This window comes from Rhinoraja longicauda, chromosome 2 (assembly GCF_053455715.1).
Source record: "Rhinoraja longicauda isolate Sanriku21f chromosome 2, sRhiLon1.1, whole genome shotgun sequence".
In the NCBI taxonomy this organism is placed as follows: Eukaryota; Metazoa; Chordata; class Chondrichthyes; order Rajiformes; family Arhynchobatidae; genus Rhinoraja; species Rhinoraja longicauda.
The window spans coordinates 28,447,221-28,474,715 of NC_135954.1; the positions used below are offsets into that span (position 1 = coordinate 28,447,221).

General features: G+C 40.8%; 1 protein-coding gene across 4 annotated transcripts in view; it reads right to left on the bottom strand.

The window, feature by feature from the left end:
• Positions 1-395: 395 nt before the first annotated feature.
• The window catches only part of LOC144603091 (sickle tail protein homolog), a 514,507-nt gene continuing 487,407 nt past the window's right edge, over positions 396-27,495 (bottom strand). For 3 of the 4 annotated variants that reach the window (XM_078416234.1, XM_078416240.1, XM_078416255.1), the window contains 10 exons: positions 25,808-25,955; positions 23,424-23,964; positions 23,112-23,292; positions 22,612-22,769; positions 20,541-20,684; positions 9,737-9,853; positions 5,534-5,608; positions 3,643-5,388; positions 3,036-3,164; positions 396-2,334 (listed from right to left, as the gene is read on the bottom strand). In XM_078416234.1, the coding sequence (XP_078272360.1) occupies positions 1,852-2,334; positions 3,036-3,164; positions 3,643-5,388; positions 5,534-5,608; positions 9,737-9,853; positions 20,541-20,684; positions 22,612-22,769; positions 23,112-23,292; positions 23,424-23,964; positions 25,808-25,955 (3,722 nt within the window). In that variant the 3' untranslated portion in view covers positions 396-1,851. Of the gene's footprint in view, positions 2,482-3,035; positions 3,165-3,642; positions 5,389-5,533; positions 5,609-9,736; positions 9,854-20,540; positions 20,685-22,611; positions 22,770-23,111; positions 23,293-23,423; positions 23,965-25,807; positions 25,956-27,495 lie in introns of all 4 variants that reach the window. The other variant, XM_078416248.1, reaches the window with a different exon arrangement.

A 27,495-nucleotide genomic window follows, 5' to 3' on the forward strand; every position in this document is an offset into this window, starting at 1 on the left:
GAGAGAGAGAGGAGTGTGTGTGTGTGTGAGATAATGTGAGAGAGAGAGAGTGAGTGTGAGAGAGAGTGAGTGTGAGTGTGAGTGTGAGAGAGAGAGAGAGAGAGAGAGAGAGAGAGAGAGAGAGAGAGAGAGAGAGAGAGAGAGAGAGAGAGAGAGAGAGAGAGAGAGAGAGAGAGAGAGAGAGAGAGAGAGAGAGAGTGTGAATGAGAGCAAAAGAGCGAGAGAGGGCAAGAGTGAGAGATAGATAGACACACACTCACACCCACACACACACACACACACAGGGAGTGTGATGGCAGGGTGGAAAATGGACATTTAGTACTCTACAAATAGATTATACTGATCCACATACCATTACTCAAACGACAATAGATAGAACTACAAGCATGCGGCCCTTTATTTCATTGCTTCTTCACATGGCTAGAGTTTGCAGTTCACCACAATGCTGTCTTTTACAATATAATATGTTTTACAAATAACAAACCTATGTACAAAAAAAAACCTCTGGATGTGCAAACATGCCCCATCTTATAGATCACATATTCCCATCTGATTCTTAAAATATATCTTATAATAAAAAGACATGCAAATAAACAAACTTTGGTACTAGAGTGAAAACTATAAGCATCCCTGCAGATTTATAAGCAGATATTGTGTATAACTTCATATACACACAAAACATATAGGTTTGCGAGTTTTACAAGTCTCTTAATTTTTTTTTTAATAAGTAACTGCGACTAGCATTCACTTTCATGAAACTAGGCAAAAGAATTAGTTTAAAAACAATTGTGTAACTATGTCTTAAAAACTATTAAATTGAAGTACAAACAAAGCTTGAAGCAATTAGAGAGAATAATCAGTTTTACATAAAAACTGATGCAAAATAGGAAACAGCATTTCATCAATCACTCCAAAAAAGCAATACTTATATTTTTATTATTGAGAGAATGGCAGTACAACACAAATAGTATATCTACAACATTACACCAGTCTTGCACTCATCCAAACAATGTATTTGATCAGCATTATCATGTCCCTTTTCATCATCTTGTGAAGCATTATTATTTATAAAAACTCCCAATTGTGGAAATGGAAACTTAATTGATTGATTTAATGAAATATGTAGCAAGCTATGGTCAATAAAAATGCAACAGATCATCTCCTTAAGCTACAGGTAGCTAGCTGTCCATGACATAGCATTATTAGCTGCAGGTAAAACCCACTTGCTAGGATTAAGAAACAAGCATTAAATATAGCATTTATGTCATATAGCAATCTAATGTCAAATATGCTGAAAAAAACTTAATTCAGTGCAAACTGTGTGTGCAGTTACTTTGTTAATGTTTTACCTTTTGAACTTATATTCATATTTCTATTACAGTTCCCCAGCTTTTCCCCCTGTATTGTGACATTTTGGTATGGAATAATTTATGTTAGTTTTAAAATCAATATCCCAGTGTCTATTATTCAAACTTTACAATAGTTAAAGCAATGCCAACTGCACAATGTGAAAATATACTCTGTATAAAAACAATGTGCTTGAAAAAATGTTGCCAGCAAGTGAATGTCTTTTCTACTATGGTCATTATACCTCAACACCCAATCTTTTATTTATTATATCAGCTGATTTTGAATCGGCTTAACTAGAATAATTATTTACAGGCAAGTTACTTCACATTTGCATCAAAACCGCACAAGGAATTCAGTGTTCGTAGGTCTACAGCAATCTGTTAATTCTGTCTATGCTGAATGCACATTATGTGAGGAACTTTATAAAATCATAATGAAATGAAAAGCAATCTACTAAAACGTTGAACAAAATAAAAGATGAAGGAGGGTTCCACCACGCCTCTATGCCGTTTCTTTGACAGTGGATTTGCTGGGGTTGATGGTCTGTTGCTTGTAGCTTGCAAAACTAGCGGTATGGATTGTCCGGATGCTCTTCGCTCCTTGAGTCAGTGAGGTCGGGGAAACCGGGGAGGGGCCAGAGGGTGAGGAAGATGAAGCGGGTCTGCCATTTGGAAAAGAAAGAGGCTGTCCTCTGCCTGTTAAGGCAGGGCTTTGAGCATGAAGCTTAAGTGAGCCATTAGAGGTAGAAGGAATATGGGATACAGATGGAGCATGGGCATTGCGCCCTGCAGCTGGAGTGAGGGAATTAACAGTGGGTAAGGGATGTTTACTGGAAGTACTGGGATGGTTAGTGCTTTCATTGCTGGGACTAGTCACAGAGCTACTTTTCCCAGAGCTAGCAGAGAGGGCCGGGATCTTAGAAGCAGGTAAAGTAGGGGAAGTAGCCTTACTCTCCCCACCAGGTTTCTTAGCACTTCCATTAGCCTGCAAATAAAGATGGCAGGAGATAAGTTTGTCAGAGAGCCACCAACATTTTAGCCATGGGGCCTGCCAGAACAGTCCCAGTCAGACAAAAGAATTAACAGTGCAGAACCTTATTATCCTGGTGAGCCTTGCAGGGGTTTAACGGACCTGGTAAATCCCACAACATATAAATGTGGAAAGAAAGAAAATAAAAGAAAAAAGTATGATTATTGAGAATTATTAGAACCATGCGTTTCTACTATTAGAATGCAAGCTTGGAAAATAAACTAACTAACTAGTCATTCATATTCCAATCCATTCAGTAAACATAAGTTATCATGGCAGTTAGTTTAGATGTAATGGTTAAATCTGGTTACTTTAGTCGTTCCAATCACACACTATAAAACCTGATGGAAAATTAATAGGAAACAAGTCAATAGCAAGTTACTTGTTAATGGGTTTGCTACACAAAAGGTTACAGACATTCAATAAGAGGTGGCTGACAGAGAAATGGGGAAATCCTTGAAGTATTATAGCAGAAACACCAAATATTTCACAGTTCATCAGCATTTATAAGCTGATACCAGGTCCGGTTTATAGATTAATGGAGTAATTTAAATCAGATATTGTACCACTGACATTTAATTAAGAAAAAGACTAAAGTTCATAAATATTTTAATTTCTTTCTTAATTTTCTGGACTGAGTTCTAGAACAAAACTACCTGTCGAAACTGTCGCTGGGAGTCCTGAAGCTTCTGCTTTGTCACCTTTTCTGTGCTTCCTTGTTGCTGCCGTAACTTTGATCCCACAGAGACAGGCATTCTGCTGGTTGGGGACATCAGACTTGAACCCTGCAAGAAAATCAAATCATTGCACTTAAAACAAAGTAGAGAATTATCCTTACTGCCCGCAACAAGGTGCATTAGCAAATCTTCAGAAGATCAGAAAAGAGCGTGCCTCCTTGCAGATCACTACTACCCAAAACACGGCAGAAATGCATTTACCTTAACATGCACAGGGAACAGAACTGCGGTTCCCATTTCAACCAGATTCAAGCTTGATTAGAAGTGCATAGATGGAAAATCAAAGTTATTTTATAAGCAGCTTACATTAATTACCTGGAGGTCAAACACCCAGTTAGACCAAAGCTTAATTACAATTTCAATTAACAAAGATCAAATCAGCTTTCAGATTAATATACATTAGCTTTGCCCAACACCAATGTTCACCAAACCATTAACCAGTTATGCTTCAGGTATTAGAAACCAGAAAGAGGAATCACATCACCCGCATGTAGCAGACTAGAGAAACAAAAACACAACAGGACACCTGGTGTTCACTTGATTTTGTGGAGATATTTGGAAGGAGAGGCGGTTTGATCTTGGTAGTTTGAGTTGTCTTTGCAGAGGAATGCAACAGGTAATCAGTGGATGATTTGATTTCATCCCCTAATACCGGCCCTTGAGATGATTCACAGATCTCTGAAGAGCATGTTGTGTACTTTCCCTCTGCCATCTTTGGGCTCATTTCACTAATAGTCGTTTCTAACTGTTTGATGGTTTGCTCAAGACTGTCCAATGTCTTGTAAGTATTTTTCCGAATCTGGTCAGTTCGAGATGGATTAGATGCCGTGTCAGTGTAACCAAGTTGCCTTGATTCTGGGGCTTCATCTTTGCTCTTTGATTGTTCAATTTCAAATCTTTTCGCTTCCTTATGCTGTTTCACTGTTCCATCGGGTTCTTCTTCATCCTCATAAACAACCACCTGCAAGGTTTTCTTCCCTGTCTTTGTGCCGGTTTTAATAGCTTGGGTCAGAGCTGCAAACTGTTTCTTGGGGAATTTGAATTTAAACCTTTTCTTTGCGTCTGCCTTAGAGGCAAATGGGCCCCCTTCCACACAATCTGATTTTGAGCCATCACCTTCTGCGGCACCAAATTTACTTTCTTTTGGCTCACTGACATCAGTGGAACAAAGTTGTAACGTGCTGTTGGTCTTTTCGCACACCAAGCTGGGTGCTGACACCACAGTAGGAGAAATATTTTTCAATTGTACTTCATCACCAATACTTGTGGGTTCTTCCAATGTTTCTTCCAGGGTCGATGTTTCAGATTCTTCATTCTCTTCTTCTATTATGTTTTCTTCAGCCATCATCTTTTCCAACTCTTCATCACATTCTTCAAACACTGTTGATAACCTCTTGTATGCAGATCGGATGTCCATTGGCTCATCAAAGATAATAATGACTGGTTTTCGGTCCATGTAGAGCACTGGGTTTTCCTGGCCAGACTCCTGGTAACAATCCTGAAACGATGTCATGTCTTGATTTGCATCTACATTCACGGTCTGAAAGTATTCTCCTTTCCTGTTTACAATGTCATTAACCTCCCCACTGGATAGAGCCTGGACCTCAGTGTTGGTGATCATGAACGCGATGTTGTCACTTGTTGGGGAATCTTCACCAGAGGAGCTTGAAGATTCATCATCCAGGAATTTAAATGTTACATTTTTGGGGAGCTTCTGTCGCAATACCACCTGCTGGCTAAAGTCTTCTTTCTGTTTATTCATGTCTGTTGAATCCATGCTAGGAGTTTTCCCCATTTCCCAATCAAGGGGTTCACATTTGTTGGCAAGTGAGTCGTGATGGTCTGGAACGACGGTGGATCTTACCAAGGGTATTGCTAGACTTGATTTCTTAAGGCTGGGCTGAACACTCTGTCCAATAACTTCCTCAGCTGTGGAAATATTTGTACAAGCTGACTTCTCTGCTACATGTGCTGAGCCAAAGTCCTGCAGCCCACTTTTTGTGTCGCCCATCACAATGAATTCATCAGTCTTTATTGCTGGCAAAATTTCTTTCATTAGAGTGATATCTTTCTTATTTTCAACAGATTGAATGGCAACCTGTGGCTGATAAACCACAGATTCCTCTTCTCCATCTAAGCATTGTGACGTGTCCTTGTGGTGCGATGAAGACTCAGGGGTCTCTTCCTGTGGCAGAGGCTCCATTTCAGTAAAAGCTGGTTGAATATTGTGGAATACAAACACGTTGGAAGCCATTGTAGTATCGCAAGAAACCTGCAAAAAAAAGAAGAAAATCTGCAAATATAAGTATATTCTGCAATGCAATATGTTAAAATCAAAAATATCTATCAATAATAAGAAATATTAATAATTTGCAACAGAAAGCAGGTCTCAGGTGACACCTTTTTAGATTACTTACCACTTTAGAATCCAGCACAACTTTGTGTTCATTCTCTGTGCATATAACCTGCTCGCCAAAAGTGTCTGGTTTCTGCTAGGATAGTTGATTATGACAAGTTATTGCACAACAAATGCTCTGGAAATCAGTAACTATATTTACCATAAAGCATTTAAAGTCTGTAACAGACCTCTCATTCACCTGTCTGCAGTGCCATCCGTCACAAGCATTATGCACAATGCAATTTAAAATATTCTAATCAAGGCAACAAAAATATTAGAATGGAATTTTTATTATCTTAATTACATCATATTAAGCATTCACAAAGCAAAAATGACCAGGCAAAACATGAGCAAAATCCCATAAATTATCCCAAGATTGAATAACAAGTTATAGATTGGACAACATTATTATCAATCACCAAATATCAAAATCCAAACAGCCCTGAGCATCAGATTTCAAAAGAAACATTGCTAGCACCAAGGCCAGTCGCCAATAGCCAAAGTTACAAAACAAAAACAACAACAGTAACATCCTAGAAATTTAACAAGCAAGCCCAAAGAAGCCAAGACAAGTAAAGAAATATCAAAGGAGCAGGAATGCCTTTAAAGAAATTTGATTCACACCATACACAGCAAACAAGTATTAATTCAAATTTGAGATTGTAGGACATCTGTGATTTCAGTATCTATAAAAGTTTCAGTCTTCCATTCTGCAAATCTTTTGCTTATTGCTGGGAAACTAGTTTTGTTTCTCTTAATTCAAATTCCCTGTTACCAGAAATCCAGATACAAATCAGCAGCAGTAACAGAAATGCAGCTAATCTGTATCCAAATAGTGTTTGAATGGAATAGTAGTCGAGCTGATAGGCACTGAAGCCTCTTTCCTTATAACTTCTATATGGATATTGTGGTTATTGCTGCAATAATCCGAGTTTCAATCCAACGATTATTCGTGCTATTTATGGCAGCAAAAATTAAAATACAGCTTCATCTTGCAACCTACTTGAAAACTGTTCAAACGTGAAAACACAGATGTTTAAAAATAGATTGTAAACCCCCAAAAATCTCTGCACTGCAATCAAAGAGCTCAGCAAGTCCCATTATATGAATCGACTTGGAAAGAAGGTCAGGACTCTATCCTGAAGTTAAAATGGGCTTCACAAACGAGTATAACATTAAATTTGCAATTCCACAAAAAAATTCATATTGCCCAATCCAGAAATATCAAGTAGATTCAGATAATAGGAATGTGCTGGATTATTGACGGTGATTCTGCGCTTTGTAAGAAAACAAGGAAATACAAGACTTTGAAGCTCAACTTCAACATTTTCTCGCAAAAGTAAAAGTAAAAACGAGCACAGAAATCAAATGAAGAATCAGTTTAACGTCATAGTCTAAAAGTGTTTTCGCCATTTAAATTACCATACCATTGCAAATAAAGTCTATTGAACTTAGACCATGGGTTAGCTATTGAATCATTAAACTAATTTGATATTTTGCGATATGGACTCTAATGCGACCATTAGCGGTTGCGCTGTTTTTGGGGAGATGTCTGAGACTCTCTTAATTTGCTGCATGAAATAATCATAATTTTTATTAATATGTACAGCTGATGTAGTACTCATCAGCTTTGTTCCCCATGGTCTAATGATTCTTAGACAAACATTTAGTATTACAGAATATAAAATGCGCAAATATCAAACAAGTTCTTTAATGCATTTTTTAATCAACAGTCAAACCCGCAGCGAATGCACCATTGCCCCCCTTCATTCGTAATCACAAACTATTTTTTCCTTATAAACATAATTAATCGAGAGCTTGGGTTAAACAAATAAAGAAGCAGAGTAAAGTTGAGGAAGTAAGAATAAAGCAAGATTGTCTGCTGCTAAGGAGTGGACTGAAAACATCGATCATTCCATTAGCCAGGAAACAAAGGTTGTTTGCAATATAAAATTATCAATAAAGCTTACAACTGTCGAGATTCAAGTAAAAACTTTAGCAAGTTTTGCTAAGGCTTCACTTCAGTAATACTGAGCTAAAATTCTGAGCTAAAGTTCCTAGTACCAACAATAGCTGGTGCAAGTAAATACCCTGCTAGGCAGCTGGCTTGTTTTTCACCGAGTAAAACAAAAGGAAGACTGAGGTAGTTCTCCGAAGATAGACACAAAAAGCTGGAGTAACTCAGCGGGACAGGCAGCATCACTGGAGAGAAGGAATGGGTGATGTTTCGGGTTAAGACCCTTCTTCAGACTGGTTAGAGATAAGGGAAAGGAGAGATATAGACGGTGATGTGGAGAGATAAAGAACAATGAATGAAAGATATGCAAAAAAGTAACGATGATAAAGGAAACAGGCCATTGTAAGCGGTTTGTAGGATGAAAATGAGCAGCTAGTGCGAATTGGGTGGGGGAGGGATAGAGAGAGAAGGAATGCCGGGGCTACCTGAAGTGAGACAAATCAATATTCATACCACTGGGCTGACAGCTGCCCGAGCGAAATATGAGATGCTGATGCTGTTCCTCCAATTTGCGTTTAGCCTCACTCTGACAATGGAGGAGACCAAGGACAGAAAGGTTTGTGTAGGAATGGGAAGGGGAATTAAAGTGTCCAGCAACCGGGAGATCAGGTTGATTCACACGAGCTGAGCAAAGGTGTTCCGCGAATCGATCGCCCAGTCTGCGTTTGGTATCGCCGATGTAAACCAGCATCTACAATTCCTTCTTACACATGAGGTAGACCACCTTTTGATGTTACAGGACGAGGAGGAGGAGGACAATGTACAAATGCAGCCACAAAATGGTCAGCTCGAGCAACCAGCACAATGATTTTAAAAGCTATTTTAATGAAATCATCCCTTTTGGAGATATCCATAAATTACACAACAAAACAATATAATACATTATTTTCAGCATGAATTGGAGTGGTTTATAAATGTAATACACTGAGGGTTATTATATTTGTGATTTTATTTTTGCAAGCATGAAATACATTAAAGCCTGAAACAAAAGGTGTTTGAAAATATTGCAAATTTTAACTACTACCTTTCCAATGGATTATTAATTTTCACTAAGCTCGTGGGAATTATAATAGAGGTCTGGGAATACTTTGCTCTATGATAACATTTTACATTGTGACGAGTATCATCAATTAAAATGTTTCCATCTTCCATCAATAATATCTGGCAAGTTTAAAAACATCGAATAAGCAGAAGATATTATGGGAGAAAAGACAACTACATTATCATGGTCCTTTTGTTTTCAAATCTATACTCCTTTTGCTGCAGATTCCAGCATCTGTAGTCTCTTGTGTCTCACTGAAATAGATTCTTGTTTGACCTTTTGATTTTTATTTATTTCGAAGGAGGTATTTAAATGAATATGAAAACATTTTGCCTTCCTAGCTACTGAACTATAAAGTCGTTATTCAATCAGATGTAACACACAGTATACATCAAAGCCATGCAGTTTTTAACATATTTTCTATATTATATTCATATATGCATTATTCATGGACTTTTTTTTTACTCATTAGGATGGGTCGATGAAGGAACTAAATGTAAGATCCTGTTCAGTAATGCCGAACGATTAATGGATTTGACAAATACTTGCATGTTCTATTTGCATTAATGCAAAGCGAAAGTCCTTTCTTATTAAAAGAGGGAATTAGAGAGAAAATACAGGGAGATTATAGTTGTCTTACAATTATGTATTAATCAGAAAGATGTTGAATGAAGAGGGGAAGAACAACACAGAAAGCAGAGGAACGGGGCAGGTAATGGGCTTGAATTGGATTGTCCAACCAAAGAACCTGCACTAGGTCAATGGACCAAATCACCAGCTCACACTCTGTCTCATTCAATGACAATGATGTATTACTACTCTGCCTTTGAAAGCTTCTAGATAATATAAACGTTTTAAAGGCATTACAATGTACCACTTAATTCAATTCAACAAAGAGAATTTTAAGTTACACTTAAAAGGAGGAATATCTCTCCCTGCAGATCATTAGCAGGAGATGTTAATGAATGGTCAAAGCTGCATGGCAACTGATCTTTTATACATGCAGAACCATTGCAGAAATGGTTTAAGACACTTGGCCGCAAAGCATGCCAGTTTCATAGAGTGTTTGGAATATAGGCTCCAGCAAGGAAGAAGTGTGGTTAGTATTGAAGTAGGAAAAACTGGAGCAGAGCAAGCTCATATTCTGATGCCATACATGTTACCTTCTTTTCTTTGGGTGATAAGGTTGTGGACCTTACATCTCTGGCTTGCAATTCAACTTTCGGATGTTCAACAACTGATTTGGAACTTACATCCATAACTGAACATTTCTGGAAAGCCTGAGAGGTTAAAGTACAGGATGTTAGCCACAAATACATTACTCACATACCACTTTACACAGAATCCATGAACTTTGTTAATGCAGCGACACCAGAATGTCACAGTCAAACCCTTGCCGAGAGTGATCATCACAAACACTCTGACACTTGGTATTCAAGAGTTACATCATTAAACTAAAGTGGCAATAAAGTGCTGCTTCAACAACAAAGCCACTTGATTTTATCACTGGCCTACTCTTTGAAGAAATTGCATGCAAACCAGATGCCAACATATTCTGTTGACAATTCTAAGTACAAATTCAGCTGTGCTTCACTGAATGAAACCGTTCAGTTCGAAGGCCGTGTGTTCAAGTCCTGTGTCCATGCCATGAGCACAAAAATATCATTGCCATTCTCGGGAAACTTCACCACGGTGTCCTGGCCAAGACTTATCCCTCAAGCAACAGTATTAAAGAAGATGACATGATCATTATCAGTTTGCTGTCTGCAATTTCACTATATTTTCTAAATTACAACCTGGCTGTATTTCAACTATTTAATTGGTTATGTGGCATGTTGACATGACCCAAAGTCATGAAAGGTGCTTTGTAAAGTGAAAGCTTTAATTCCCAGCAAAAAATAAGACAAAGATTTGTTGCAATTTCACATACTATAAAAATATTTAAAGGCTTACTTATTGTAAATATGCAGCTTTTATTGCAGCCAAAATTCAGCACTCAAAATTCTTGTAGGAGAGAATTGCTGATTAGTTGACCCTTTTATATGAATTAATTTCTCAGATACAATTGACTGAACATTTGTTGATAAGCAAAATGTTATTTCTATTGATCATTAAGTGAAAATATAAACAAGTACAGTGTGAAGACTAGATATCAGGTGTAGAGGAATACAAGACCAATGCAGGCATATGGATTAGTTTAGATGGCCATTTTGGTTGGCAAGGACAAAGTGGGCTGAAGGACCTATGTCTGTGCTGTATGACTCTATTTCTCATCACAGAACTTTTTTATTATGCGCAACATCTCATTCTAATGGTCAATAAAATTTATTTCAAACTAGATCTAATCAATCCATTAAATTAGTTGTCTTATACCCAGTGCACACTTCTTAAAAGCACCAAAATGAAATTCAATAACAAATTGTAAGAATATTGGCTGATGACAAAAATAATCTGCATTATTATAAAGTCATGGTGGCACAGCAGTGGAATTGTTGCCTCACAGTGCCAGAGACCCGGGTTTGACCCTCACTACAGGCGCTGTCTATATGGAGTTTGTACGTTCTCACCGTGATAGTGTGGGCTTTCCCTGGGTTCTCTGGTTTCCTTCCACACTCCAAAGACATACAGGCCCCTAGGTTAATTGACTTCGGTAAAAATTGTAAGTTGGCGCCAGTGTGTAGAGTGTGCTAGATTAATGGGGGTCGCCGATCAGTGCAGTCTCGGTGGGCCAGAAGGCCTGTTTCCGTGCTGTATCTCTAAACTACACTAAACCAAACTAAGGGGAGTACCAGTAGTATAAGAAAATAACTGCAGATGCTGGTACAAATCGATTTATTCACAAAATGCTGGAGTGACTTATTACAACGTCACTTGGTATTTTTAGAATGCAGCAGGTTGGAGTAAATGGCGTGTACCCGGTCAATTTAAAGGAATTGACCGGGTACATGTTCGGACAGTGCCAAAGGAACAGGTGGCCGGAAGGAGCACCCCGGGGGAGGGTGGGCATCGCCAAGGGAGCGACGAGCATGTTTGATTCACCTCCACCTGTCAAGTCTGGCATGTACTGAATAACCAACAGCTTTGAAAATAATTTATTCTCAAGTGTTATATCTGTATACTTTCCTGTAGGTAACAATCCAGCATTAGTAAATACAAACCTTAACTGATAAATATGCATCTAACCTTTCCAACTTGCAACTTACTCATAAGAATGCTGAATATGAAGAATTCAACAAAAATCCCAAATGGAGCACATGGTATTAAGACCTCACACTGCAAAAACAGTGGTGTTCAATACTGGAGCACTCTGCTCACATTAATCATTGCCTGCAGACTTAAAGTTTATTGTGTTTTCTCCTATGCAGAAATCACACACACACACACGCGCGCACGCGCACACGCACACACACAGCGCAACAGAAGAAATGAACTGAAAAATCTTGGAATTAACTGAATGAAAGTGACAAAAGCACCACACATTTTTTGGGGGAGGAAAATAAAGACAAAAAAAAGCACTGCTGCAACACAGTATTAACGTGGGTCCATGGAAAAACAGATCCATTACTTCTGCTGTGGTGACATGGAAAACAATGTGGAGTATGTGGATGGTATCCAGTGACAGGCTTGAGAGACTGTAGTGCCCCATTACAGTGATCTCTATCAGTTTCTGTAAACGTAAATGCTCATACAGTAACCTCTAGCAACATTCCCTGGCTAAAGCATTTCCACAGTAGTTATGTATTCAACGTGAAATTTTAACTTTGTGAGATAGATGGTAGATGGTTTTGGATAGATTTAAAAAAATATTTATCCAGAGATATAACAAATAACTGTGCTCAGATATTCACTACTTTATAACAAAAAGTATCCCAACAATTGAAAATGGACTGCTATGTACAATATGTGCACGATGCAAACCTTACAGTGAGTGATCGCACAGTGAGTTACAGGGAAAGCTGCCCTGTGGTGGGATTCCTGGAGAGGTCTGAACCAGGAGTGCAATGGGTCAAGCTCGAGCCAGACCATTTCCTGTGCTCAACCCCCTCACAAATCTCCCCCCCCCCCTCCCTCCCACTACAGCCTTCCCAGCTCTTGATGCAGCCGCACTTTGTGCTGGCCAGAGGTCTGATACCCTGGAGGGCTCGCTGCTGCTATTGCCTTCCAGTGAAATGCAACAACGCGCCAGTTAGCAGCCCCCAGCAGGCTCCAGGCAAGGGATCTCACGCCCCCATCCCTGGAGGGCACTTGCTGCTGTCAAAGATCTTTGATATCTTGGAACAATTTAAAGCAGATAGCAATAATTAAAATAAGACCTATTACAAATTTAAAAAATAAATGTGCTTCAGGCCTAATTAACTGATATAACTTACTTAAAAAACAATTAAAATAATAATAACGATCTCTGCAACCAAGGAGGCCAAATATTTTGAGATGAGAGGGGACTTGCTATGTTTTAAATGCCCGATACATTCATGCTCTGGCCTTGAACTCAGTGTCGAGTCATAGAGTGATTGTGTGGAAACAGGCCCTTCGGCCCAACTTGCCCACATCAGCCAACATGTCCTAGCTACACTAGTCCCACTGGCCTGCGCTTGGTCCATATCCCTCCAAACCTGTCCCATCCATGTACTTGTCTGACTGTTTCTTAAATGTCGTCCCAGCCTCAAATACCTCCTCCAGCAGCTTGTTCCATAAACCCACCACCCTTGTGTGAAAAAGTTACCCCTCAAATTCCTATTAAATCTTTTTCCCTTCACCTTTAACCTATGTCCTCAATTCCCCTACACTGGGCAAGAGACTCCGTGCATCTACCCAATCTATTCCTCTCATGATTTTGTACACCTCTATAAGATTACCCCACATCCTCCTGCTCTCCAAGGAATAGAGACCCAGCCTACTCAACCTCTCCCTAGAGCTCACACCCTCTAGTCCTGGCAACATCCTCATAAATCTTCTCTGAACCCTTTCAAGCTTGACAATATCTTTCCTATAACATTGTGCCCAGAACTGAACACAATATTCTAAATGCAGTCTCACCAACATCTTATACAACTGCAAAATGACCTCCCAATTTCTATACTCTATGCTCTGACTGATGAAAGCCAATGTGCCAAAAGCCTTTTTGACCACCTTATCTACCTGCGACTCGACCTTAAAGGAACCATGCACCTGCACTCCTAGATCCCTCTGCTCTACAACTCTCCCCAGATGCCTACCATTCATTGTGTAGATCCTGCCCTTTTTAGATGTCCCAAAATGCAACACCTCACACTTTTCTGTATTAAATTCCATCAACCATTCCTCGGCTCACCTGGCCAATCGATCCAGATCCTGCTGCAAACTTTCACAACCATCTTCGCTATCTGTAAAACCGCCCACTTTTGTATCATCAGCAAACTTGCTAACCTTGCCCTGTATGTTCTCATCCAAATCATCGATGAAGATGGCAAACAGTAACTGGCCCGACACCGAACCCTGAGGCACACCACTAGTCACAGGCTTTGTCTTATCTCCAGTGGGCACAGTAGGAGGTCAGGGTTACGTTCACATATTGATTGGCCTGTCTTGCTTTGACCATCTTAGTCTCTCTGACACTTTCCATCAAAATTATTGAAGGAGGGCATGATTTTCAGGTGGAGCACAGGCTAATTAATACCTTTGCCCACTCCACACTGTAATAAGCCACACAGTAATACTGTCATCTTACTTTCCCTCCATGCCCCCACTTAAACTGACAGGGGCATTTTTTATAAATACCATCTCATCTTCTTCTGCTTAAACTATTTCCAGTGTTTAGATGTCACTGAAAAAAACTCAAAATGTTAGGATAACTTCAGAAGGTCAGACAGTAGCTATAATTGACATGGACGGGCGACATTTTGGGTTGGGGCCCTCCTTCAGACTGATTGCAGTGGAGAGGTGAAAAAGCTGACAAAGTGGGAGTGAAACAAAGCCTGGCAAGTAATCATTGGATACAGGTGAGGGGGGAGGAGGTTGATTACCTGTATCCACCTATCACTTGCTAGGGTCTGTCTTATCTCCACCGCTTTTTCAGTTCTCTCCCCACCCACCCCCTCCACACCTACAATCCGTCCGAAGAAGGGTCCCGACCCAAAACGCCACCCATCCATATCCTCCGGAGATGATGCCTGACCCGCTGAGTTACTCCAGCACTTTGTGTTTTTTTAATAAACTAGCAGTTCCTTGTACCTTCGGTTGTCATTGAGCAGTGATCCTTTCATTTTTCCAGTTTAGATAATATCCCAGGTCCCCTCACCTTAAGACTAAAGAGCCAGCTGAATAGGCAGCTCCTTTGTCCTATTCCTTGTTCCCGTCAGGCAGAAGACACTGAAGCTTGAAAGCACACACCACCAGATTCATAAACAACTTATCCCCCTCTGTTATCAGGCTCCTGAACGGATCCTTCCATCGACTAGGGTGCTGTCCAATTCTCCTTTCCCACATTGAAGACATTGGACTTTGTCTCTGCAACTGTTGCGCTTCAATACTAAAAACTATATTCTACACTCTCCATCTGTCCCCTCACTCTACGTCGTGTACTTGAAGCTGACTTGATAGTAATAATGTATAGTATTATTTGATTTGATTAGGTTGCATGCATCTCGGTACATGTGACAGTAATAAATGTAAGCCTAAACCATGAAACTAATATACAGTATAAGTATAACATCTCACTCACATTATGGCATCAGTTTGGGGAGAAATTAGAAAGCAGATAATCAAACTTCAAATAATCAAGTGTAAGACTATTTAGTCTCAAATAAATCAGTGGCATTTGCTGATTTCATTATTGGTTGGGGGGGGGGGGGGGGGGGAGAGAAACACTGAAATTAATTAGTACTATGTTTTAATCATTGGGGGATTCTGACTTGATCTTTTGAGTGGTGTAATTGTTGACTTCACGAAAGTCAGGTTTATTTCTCTGAACGTATCTGTGGTAGTCCAAAATAACTATGGACAAATAGGCTGGCCACAGAATTCAGTAAAGCCTGCAAAATCTCCATCTTATTTTCCAGTAGACATCATTGAAGATGCTCCAGTTTCCTTCTCAGCAGCTTACTTTTGGTTTTAGTCATAAGGTCACTGATAATCATGTCACTTAACAGGGTCAGGTCAAAAACACCCCAAAGATTAGAACACACTACTAATTAATTTCAATGCTCCTCCCTCAAACCTGCCCTGCTTATAATCAGCAGAAGACTCAGTTATTTTTTATTAGATAGCCTCATACATTAAGTTAGATTTTTTCTGTCTATTTTCTAGTTTCAGTTCAATTTGTTGGTTTCTAACTGTGAGTTGAAATATTACACTTCGCCAAATCATGGGGATATCAGTCACATTACAGACAGAGCTAATGTGCAGACATTTAACTTAGAAAACACTCTCACAAGTCCTGCACAAATTATATGCTGTTTAGTCCAACAATTTAAAGCTTTCTGTTCAGGATTAAATTACATGTTTAGGATGAAATAATATAAGATATACATGCTCCATTTGGAAATCTTAATTAAAACTTTACATTTAATGATATTGGAAAACATTCCCCGCATCGTCACTTGTCATTGCATCAGATATAGAAACAAGCAGCACTATGCTAATTAAATGTTACTGGGTCATTTGTGAGATTAACTCAACCATAAGCATTCACTGCAGTTTCTTCAGACATTACAAAACAGCCGGTTGGGACTATTCAAACTAAAATTTGGCTTTCTTCATGAAAGTATTATGTACCTAGTACACTCAGATCCAGAATACTCATCAGGGAGACAAGCATAATAATTCTGTCATCAACGTAAAGAAAGGAACACAACACAACAGGTGCTGCAAACTTCTCATTCACATTGGCCAATTCACCAAGGCCCACTGCAGGTAAATTGGGCTGACAGGCATTTCACAATACCTCATTCAAATGGAGGTCCCAGCTTTCCTTGTCATGTTAAGCAGCTAATGCCACTTGTCAACGAAAAGGCAGCACATGTGCCAGGAAGAATAACAAAATGCGGGGTAAAAAAAAAAGGTTCCCTTAAGACATCCATGAATAATTAATGAGGGATTTGCGATAAGTGTGATCAAATAAAACAGCTGACAAGCACGTCGTGATGTGGACATCCTTTCAAAAAGCTTTGCTATTGCAATCACTAAAGTCAGACTGCACCAAAACCAACTTCTCAAGCCATTGTCACTTTTTCCAAGCACATTGAAACAACACCATTCATTGTTCACTAACCGGGTTGGCTTTCTCAATTTATCAATTGAAAGTCTGGTTAAGTAAAGCCAGACAATGGGCAATATTGCTTCACAAAACAGATTCAGCAGGGACAGTTAATTCCTTCCTTCATTTTCCATTGCCAATATTTTCCCAATTCCCCATTTTTAATCACTAAGCTCTTTTTAATGGATGTGGTCTACAATATAAACTTATTCCTCTGCTATCAAGTTGAAAAATTAGCAATTGTAGATTTTTATTGTGGAGGTAAGGTTGGACAGATGAGGCTAGTATTCTTCTTAGAAGAGTAAAGGGAGCCTATAGGATGCTGAGGGTCTTGACTGGGTATATGTGGAAAATGTCTTCTCTTGTGGGAAAACCTAGAATGAGGTGTCACTGTTTAAAAATAAGCGGTTTTCCACTTAAGTTTAGTTTAGTGTAGTTTATTATTGTCATGTACACTGAAAAGCGTTTTGTTGTGAGCTATCCAGTTAACGAAAAGACTACACATGATTACATTCAAGCAGTCCACAGTGTACAGATACAGGAAAAAAATGTATAACATTTAGTGCAAGATAAAGTCCAGTAAAGATTAATTCTTCGATTAAGGGTAGTTCAAAAGGTCTCCAATGAAGTGGATGAGGGCAGGGCTGCACTCTAACTGGTGAGAGGGCGGTTCAGTTGCCTGATGACAGCTGGAAGAACATCTGTACCTCTTGTCTGATAGGACAGGGGAGAAGCGGGAGTGTCCGGGGTGACACTGGATCTTGATTGTGCTGGTGGGCTTGCCGAGGCAGCGTGAAATAGATGGAGTCCATGGAAGGAAGGTTGGGTTGTGTGATGGTCTGGACTACGTCCACAACTCTCCGCAACTTCTTGCGGTCTTGGATGGAACTGTTCCCAAACGATGCTGTGATGCATCCTGATAAAAAATGCTTTCTACGGCGCATCTGTTGAAGGTGGTGAGGGTTGTTGGGGACATGCCATACTTCCTATGCTTTCCAAGGAAGTAGAGGCATTGGTGCGTTTTCATGGCCATAGCTTTGACGTGACTAGTCCCGGACAAATTTTGGGTTGTATTTATTCCTAAGAACTTGAAGCTTTCGACAATCTCTATTTTAGCAGCATCAGTGTATACTGGTGTGTGTGCACTGGGAATACAGAGCTTTATTGTCATTCGATACCGAGATACCGAACAAAATTACATTTCCAGCAGTCACAGAACACAAAAAAAAAAGAACACAAGACACACGACCCCAACACAAACATCCATTAGTGACTCCAAACACCCCCTCACTGTGATGGAAGGCAAATAAACTTCCTCTCTCTTCCCCCCACGCCCACGGACAGACAGCTCGACCCCTACCGAGGCGACAGACCCGCACAGCCCCAGCAAGGGGATGGAAGTCCCCGTGGCCGAGCTTCGCTTCATGAGGTCAATCCCAATCTCCTTTGCCCTGCTGACATTGAGCGAGAGGGTTGTTGTCTTGGCACCAGGTTACGAGGCTCTCAATCTCCTTCCTGTACTCTGTCTCGTCATTATTTGACATCTGGCCCACTATGCGACCTTGTAAATTGAGTTGGATTGGAATTTGGTTGCAGTCATGAGTGTCTAAAAAGTATAGAAGGAGGCTGAGAACGTATCCTCACGGGGCACCACTGTTGAGGGTGATTTGTGTAGATGATGATTTTTCACCTATCCCCGCTGTTGGTCAGGAGGTTGAGGATCTAGTTGCAGAGGCAAGTGCTGATGCCAATTTCCCTGGGTTTGGAGATGAACTTGGTTGGGATAATGGTATTGAAAGCAGAGCTGTGGTCCATGAATAGAAGTTTGATGTAGGTGTCCTTCTAAGACAGAGATAAGGTGAATATATTTGGAATGCTCTTCCTCAAAGGCTGTTGGAAGAGTCTTCAATTATTTAAGACTGAAGCAAATAGAATTTTGTCATGCAGGGAATGAAATATTACTGGATATATCCTTTAATAAGATCAGAGTTGAGGTTGCAGACAAATCAGCCGTGATCTTAATAAATGTTCTGTGGCCAAGTGACCTACTCTTGCTGTTAATTCATGTGGATATTCATATATGTGCCTGTTAGTTGCCGCTTGTGCAAGTTTCATGTAAAGTTCGCCCTCGGCCTCATGAATGTTTTCCATACATCAATGAAATATTCACAGAGACCAGCAAAGTGCCTGATCCACGCTGAAAAACAGGACAATTGCCACGGGAGGCAGCTATTTTAATTCTGGAGTACCCAAGCAGCTAATGATCAGAGGGATGGAGGCATAAAAGACTGTGCCAGCGTCAATCTAGAGCAAGAAAACAAACTGTTAAAGAAACTCGGCGGGCAGGTAGTGTCTGTGGAGGAAAATTGACTCCGGGTCGAAACCCTTTATCTAGACTGACTGATGGTGAGAAAATGATCAGAGATGCCCAAAGAAGCTCCTTCTCAAGGAACTTATTAATGCTTTCAACAGCACTGCTTTGATGCATTTCCCCCACAAACTTGCCCTTCTTAAAATGAAGGGGGTTTACAATGCTGGGCATGACTATGGTTGTTTCCTATTCTGCGATAAGTGGGGAGATTTCGCAATCAAATCTTTGCATTATTGTTAAAATCTGACAGCTGTACACAAGACCAAAGCAAATGACATGAGATGGCGAGGTGTCGCTGATAACGTATATTAATCGGGCACCAATCTAATGCATGTTCACACAGTTTTACTGCCTGTTTTATTATTGTCAGACAGCAGCATTACAATTGCAATGTTACAAAGTAAGAAAGTTGGTGAAATTATTCCATGAACACCCCTCAGACACAAATAGAGGCAATGGCATGAGGATGAACAATCATTGTAAGGGCAGCCACATTTGCTGCCAGAGGTCACCTGCACAGCTCAACCCACCCGTAATGGCGATTAAAGTAATTGGCATCCACTGAGGAATGTCCAAAATACCCAAATAAATTTCACAAATCCAATTTCAAAATAATGGAGGATGTGGACGCATATATACGTGCGTGGTGGAAGCAGTCATTGCTTTCTTAGTTCTTATGGATTTTATTGTACATTGTGCAAGAGGTCAGTTTTCACTAAACCTGAACCAAGGGAGCCTATGGCTCCATTACAACTAACACATTACAGACTGTTGAAAAAACAATACTATTTTTAATTCTCCAAAGGTTCAATCTACAACTCTGCACTACAATGAAAATCAGCAGATTTGGCTATGTTTGAAAAATGCAACTCTAAAATGTTTCTGCTACTGTTGTTTTCTGGTTGACTTCCCTTTATCCATCTCCCTCTGCCTTGTCAGGCCATGGGCTAACTGACGGATTACTTCTCAGTCTTTTGTCACCAGCATTTTAAATTCCCTGCAGATGTTGTTTGAGCAGAACCTCAAGGCAAAGTTCTTTGATTCCCTTCAGCCATCCTCATCTCATCTCTTCTGCCAGATTCAACCCGCAGAGCTGACACTGGAAATACAATGCTCCTAGCCTTTAAATGACACCACAATTAAATGGGATTAAAATATTTTTTGCAAACTTGGTCTCGTCATTAAAAATTAAAATAGTCATAACCTTCGAATCATTGTCCGTATCTCCGATGGGAAAATTAAATATAAGTGTCCCCCGTGTGAAATTACCTTTGTGGATTTGAGAGCATTTGCACACTGGTCTATGGTTAACACAGTTGGTTTTGTTGTTTCGTTTCTAATAGCACTGGTCATCAATATTTACCTGTAACTCGGCCATTATCCGGCTGCCCTCATCTTCGTCTTCTTTGATGGCAGATGCTACTATTGGTGCAGCGGTCAGTGTCAGGTCCTTTACTTCCACAGGACTTCTTGGCGATTTGAGTAGCACTGGGCTGTTCTCTTCAGACTGACAAAATGAACAAGAATCCTTTTACCCTACACACTTACGACAAAAATGAGCAATAACAACATGGCAGAACACAGCTCCTTATGTGAAGACACAAGAGACTGCACTTGCTGGAATCTGTAGCAATAAACGTGGCGACACGTGGCGCTGCGGTAGAGTTGCTGCCTTACAGCGCCAGAGACCTGGGTTCAATCCTAACGACACGTGTTTGTCTGTACGGAGTTTGTACGATCTCCCTGTGACTGTGTGGGTTTTCCCCGGGTGCTCCGGTTTCCTCCCACACTCCAAAGACATACAGGTTTACAGGCTAATTGGCTTGGTATAATTGCAAATTGTCTCATAGTGTGTGTTGGATAGTGTTAGCGTGCAGGGATTGCTGGTTGGCGTGGACTCAGTGGGCTGAAGGGCCTGTTTCCGCATTGTATCCCTGAACTAAACAAACAATCTACTGCACTGACTCAGCAGATCAGTGTCTGTGGAGGGAAAGGAAATGTTGACGAGACAAATCCACAATTCCTTTCCCCTCCACAGAAGCGGCATGTTCTGCTGAGTTCCTCCAGGTGATTGTTCACTGTTCCTTATTTGCTGATCTCTGAGAGGGCACGGGTGGGCCAATGTGGGAAAAACAAGTGTGCAGGAAGGAACTGCAGATGCTAATTTATACCGAAGATAGGCACAATGCTGGAGTAAATCAACGGGCCAGGCAACATCACCGGAGAAAATGGATGGGTGACCTTTCGGGTCGGGACCCTTCTGCAGGCTGACATAAGACAAACTGACCTTAGTCTGAAGAAAGGTCCCGTCCTGAAACATCACCCATCTCTTTTCTCCAGAGATGCTGCCTGACCCGCTTAGTTACTCCAGCATAAGGTAATAAGTGATAGGAGCAGAATTAGGCCATTCGGCCCAATAAGGCTACTCCGCTATTCAATCATGGCTGATTTATCTCTCCCGCCTAACCCCATTCTCCTGCCTTCTCTCCATAATATCTGACACCCATACTAATCAAGAATCTATCTATCTCTGCCTTTAAAATATCCATTGACTTGGCCTCCACAGTGTTCTGTGGCAAAGAATTCCAAGGATTCATCATCCGCTGTCTAAAGAAATTCCTCTTAATCTCTTTCCTCAAGGAAAGTTCATTAATTCTGAGGCAATGACCACCAGTCCAAGACTCTCCCACTAGTGGAAACATCCTCTCCACGTCCACTCTATCCAAGCCTTTCACTATTCGGTACATTTCAATGAGGTCCCCCTTCATCTAAACTCCAGTGAGTACAGGCCCAGTGCCGTCAAACACTCATCATATATATGATGGCGAAACCAAGCGTGAGGCTCGGCGATCGCTTCGCTGAACACCTGCGCTCGGTCCGCATTAACAAAACTGATCTCCCGGTGGCCGAGCACTTCAACTCCCCCTCCCATTCCCAGTCTGACCTTTCTGTCATGGGCCTCCTCCAGTGCCATAGTGAGGCCCACCGGAAATTGGAGGAACAGCACCTCATATTTCGCCTGGGCAGTTTGCAGCCCAGTGGTATGAACGTCGACTTCTCCAACTTTAGATAGTTCCTCTGTCCCTCCCTTCCCCTCCTCCTTCCCAGATCTCCCTCTATCTTCCTGTCTCCACCTATATCCTTCCTTTGTCCCGCCCCCTGACATCAGTCTGAAGAAGGGTCTCGACCCGAAACGACACCCATTCCTTCTCTCCCGAGATGCTGCCTGACCTGCTGAGTTACTCCAGCATTTTGTGAATAAATTGACTCATCATATGTTAACCCACTCAAAAGGAATACTTTTCGTTCAGTGAAATATACAGAACCAAAGAAAGCATCTGCATGGAATTAGATCATTTGCACAGCTCGCTCACTAACATTAGGTAATAATTAAATTAACACATTGGTCTTCTGGTCCAGAAGCAAACACCTACTGTAACAGGACTGCTTTCCTTCTTGACAGTATGTACCACTTCTCCAGACCTTGTCGTGGTCAGACCAGAACCAGGTGGGTACGATCTGCGTGGAGGTGGTGGTGGTGGAGGAGATTTCATCGGCTTCTCATTCCCTGCTTCAAACAATGGCACCTCCTCTGCAAGAAACCAAGCAGCACATATCACTATGCCATACTTAAGACAGGTGCTCCTTGACACCGGGTCAGAGGGTAGCGTGGGGAAGTTAAACCATAACTCATCATGCTCAGGTCAAGCCAACTTGGGTGCATAATCTTGCTTTTCACACCTTAAAGACGTCTAACAATGCAGGTTATCTGTTACATGTCAAATGCATTGCTGGTGCTTAATATCGATCAAAACTGCACTGAAACTTACCACAGCTTCAGCTAAAATAAAACTTTGAAATAACATTTTGAAAAATTGTCCTTTTATTCTCCAATCCTAACGTTTGCCCTTTCCAAGAAAGATGATGTTCATACCTAATTGTTTGATTCCATCCACTTCCTCTGCTTTTACAGTTGTTTTCTGATCAGGTTCTACTTCAAGGCTAGGAATTCCCTTCATCATGTTAGCTTCGGCCTCCTTCAAAAGTCGTTCAAACTGCTTCTCGTCGTACTGATTCATGTTCTGCCTCTTTTCTTCCCACTCTTTCTCTGCTGCCTGTGATCAAAATAAAATTGGTCCTCAGATTTAAACGTATTTAACTAGAATTGCTGATGTAGCTGCACGCATTTGAAACTTTCAGGAAGAGCATTAATCGAATTTATCCCATAAATACAAAAAAGGAGTACCTCGATGGTCATTTTTCGATGAATGCCTTTTTTGGTACTTGTTGCAGCATGAATTTCATCAAAGAAGAGGTTCTGACCAGGAGGAGCCTGGGCATTTGATGGCGGACTCTGAAACTGGTGAACTGCAGCACTTTGGGTCTGAGATACTCCATCCGCCAACTCCTGAGATGGTCTAATGATCTGAAGCTGTGGCTGAACACTGGATAATGCACTGTGTGGTTGCTTGGGCAAGACCAGAGGACTCGGGGTAGAGTGAACCAATGCCGAGGAGTGGCGAGATTGGTGAAATAGGACGGGAGAACTTTGAACATGGTGGACGACCAAATGTGACTCCGATTTCACCAGGGAATTCTGAGCCTCAGAGACTGTGCCCGAGGTGCTGAGAGGCAGAGCAGCTTGTGCAGCATTAGTCGACTCCTGAACTCGCAATGGAGAATCTTTGGATATTTCAGTCTCAGCAGCCGTGACAGTAGTTTCAGTATTGCTTGTCTGTGATGGACGAGGACACTCTCCTCCTCTCAAAAGGTCTTCAGTTACATGTCTGTGCAGGAAAGAAAAAGCAGCGTTTTAAGGATTTAGTCTTTGGAGATTTTAGAGATACAGCATAGAAACAGGCCCTTTGGCCCACCAAGTCCGCACCACCCATCGATCACCCTGCACACTAGCACTATCCCACATGCTAGGGACAATTTACAATATTTTTACCAAAGCCAATTAACCCACAAACCTGTACGTCTCTCGAGTGTGGGAGGAAACGGAGCACCCGAAGAAAACCCACAATATCATAGGGAGAACGTACAAACTTTGTATAGACAACACCCATAGTTAGCATCGAACCCGGGTCTCTCGCACTGGAAGGCAGCAACTCTACCGCGGCACCATTGTGCCGCCCTTGTGTGATGAGTGTTTTGTTTGGTGAGATTTGGACTAAACACAAATTTATGGAATAGATAGTTTAATCAGGGCTGGAAGGATTGTCACATTTTCATACGAATTTAAATGTAGATGGAAGGCAGGCAAAGTCCATAAATTTAACCAGATAGACACACCCCGAGAACAATTAGTTAGCCAATAATGCAAAGTGAGGTGGTGCACACAGACGATATAAGCTCCAAACACTTCTATGGTTCTTGTAATAAAGATATCTTAAGAGGAGAAGAGGAGAATAGCATATTCAGCAAGCAACCCGATGAAGTATTTGAGGATTAGAGAGATGGAGCCACAAAGCTTTAGATGACTGTCAAAGTGGATGTATTGCTCTGTAGGCTTGGAGAAAGGTAGCTTCTTCTATTTAATTTTTGTTGTCATACCATCCAATCACCTTGCTTTTATTGACAATGAGACCAGCTGTCTTTACGTTGACCTAGGTCAGGGAGACCTAGATATTGTAACTGGAGCAGCTGTAAAGCAAGTCCACAAGGTAATTTGCTCAATGCATGGTGTAAATATTGTGAGGAAGGTTTCTGCTCCTTTGACCTCACTGTGCCCAGACTGAAACTCCAAACCCTCCAGACTACCAATGGCGATCAGTGCAATAGGTTCTCTTCACTGCCACAACCCAACTGCAATCCAAATGAGCAATGGAATCAAACCCTGTGTGTAAGAATTGAAAGCCAATCAAAGTCTGAAAGATGTGCCTCGTTTTTATTTTACAAACATTCCATAGCAGAATACAAAAGTAACAAAACACGATGGAATCTCATTCCATCAAACGAGGATGGGACATGTTGGTGAGTTTGGGGAAGTTGTGCCGAAACTGTACTATTCTCCTTTTGATCATGAAGAAGGTATGAATTCCAAAGATGAATAATTAGAGAATTAATCACAGTTTACGGTTGAAATGAACTTAGAAACAAGATTGGGGGGAGAAAGAAGATAGAATGAGAGACTGAACGGATTTTCAAGACCTTTTAAGTATTAACAAAACCAAGTCAAAGAAGGAGGATCCTGACTCGAAGACTGCCTGACACCACCACAAAACCAGAGCCTTTCTGCTTTCCAACAGAATATACAGACAAGAAGATAGACACAAAACAACAGAGTAACTCAGCTGGACAGGCAGCATCTCTGGAGAGAAGGAATGGGTGACGTTTTGGGTTGAAATGTCACCCATTCCTTCTCTCCGGAGTTGCTGCCTGTCCAGCTGAGTTACTCCAGCATGTTGTGTCTATCTTCGGTGTAAACCAGCATCTGCATCTCCTTCCTTCACATAAACAGACATCTACTTTATGAAATAGATTTCTCTCATGCCAGCCATATTTTTCCACTGAGAAGCATTAAGGCACTGTCAGTTCAATTAATATTTCTCAAACTGAAACAAAAACCTATTGTAAAACTGCAAAACTAATCCACATTACAGTGCACTTGAACAAATTGGATGTTACCTCCTTAAACCTGTGAGCACCTCAGTCATGCTCTTGACTCTCTTTAGTAGACTCTCCAACTTATGCGGCTCTTCCTTCAAAAACTTCACAGCTTCCACCTCCACACGCAGAACCGCTCGCATCTTATTTTGCAAAGTGGGGAACTCAACTGGAGATAAAATAAAAGGCAAAGCAGGTGAGAAACATTGGGAGCTCAATGCTCATTTTCTTTCCCGATCCATGTGTAAAGAACCAATAATTTTTGTTTACAGCAGTCGATTTTCAGTTTTCTCGGTTTAGGTTTATTATTGTCCCATATACTGAGGAACAGTGAGGGGCTTTGTTTTTGCATGCTATCCAATCAAATCAGATAATACTATATATAAATACAATCAAGTACCATAGATAAAGCAAAGAGTGCAGAATATAGAGAGTGCAGAATATAGTTCTCCACATTGTAGTGCATCAGTCCCAGAGATAATGTCCAGTGGGGTAGAGGCAAATAGGACTGTAACCTAGCTTATGGAAGATTTGTTCAGAAGCCTGATAAACAAAAGGGAAGAAGCTATTCCAAAGTGTGGTGTTGCACATTTCCAAGCTTCTGTACCTTCCGCCCGATGGGAGTGGGGAGAAGAAGGAATGACCAGAGTGTGACTAGTCTTTGATTATATTTAGGAAGGAACTGCAGATGCTGGTTTAAATCGAAGATAGACACAGAATGCTGGAGTAACTCAGCGGGACAGGTAGCATCTCGGGAGAGAAGGAATGGGTAAGGTTTCGGGTCGAGACCCTTCTTCAGACTGAGTTACTCCAGTATTTTGTGTCTAGTCTTTGAGTATGTTGGCTGCTTTTCCCCTTTAAAGAAATCAATCTTTCCAACTACGATGCTTAATGAATCCCATGGGTGCTGCAAATATCATGAAAGAAACAAAATTCCAACTTTCTCTGGTGAACGTTGATGCCATCAGTGCAATGTAAAAGTTATCAACTTTTTTTTACAAATACACCCTTTACCTAACAACACAGTAGTTAAATGTAACAGATGAAGATACAAAACTTTCCCATAATCTTGACCAATTTTTTTCCAGCACAAAAACCAGGAGGCAAAATAAGCAAGGCCTTGGCAACTGCAAATATTGGGGAAGAAATAAGAAAAACAAGCAGCATTTTCTTAATTTTTACAAATGCAAATAGTTTCAAGAGTATGAGCATTGATAGCTTGCTTTTGTACACTGCATGTGATGTATAGAAACATCCCATTGCGTTTCAGACAAACATGGTGAACTCAATGGGCTGTTTTAAGGATGATCTGAAAGAAGGAGTAAAGAAAAAACTTCAAGAGGACAAATCCAAGGAAACTGAAGGCATGATGACCAGTGGAATGGTTGAAGGGGAGGCAGTAATGCCAATAGACTGGAGTCGAACAGAAAGTTGTGTAAGATTACAGGTTACAGAGCAAGGGAATACAGAGTCTTTAAAAAGACAAGCAAGGCTCATTTTAAAAATCGGAATGTGACCAGAGGCCAATTTATTTCACCTCCATACATAGAACTTCTCACATCTTATTCTGCAAAGTGGGAACTGAACTAGAGGTAAAGTAAAAAGCAAAGCGTGATAGAGAGATGGCCAGCTCAATGTTCATATTCTTTCTGATCCAAGTATAAACATTCTTATTCTTATTTACAGCAGACTTTCAGTTTCCTCCCATT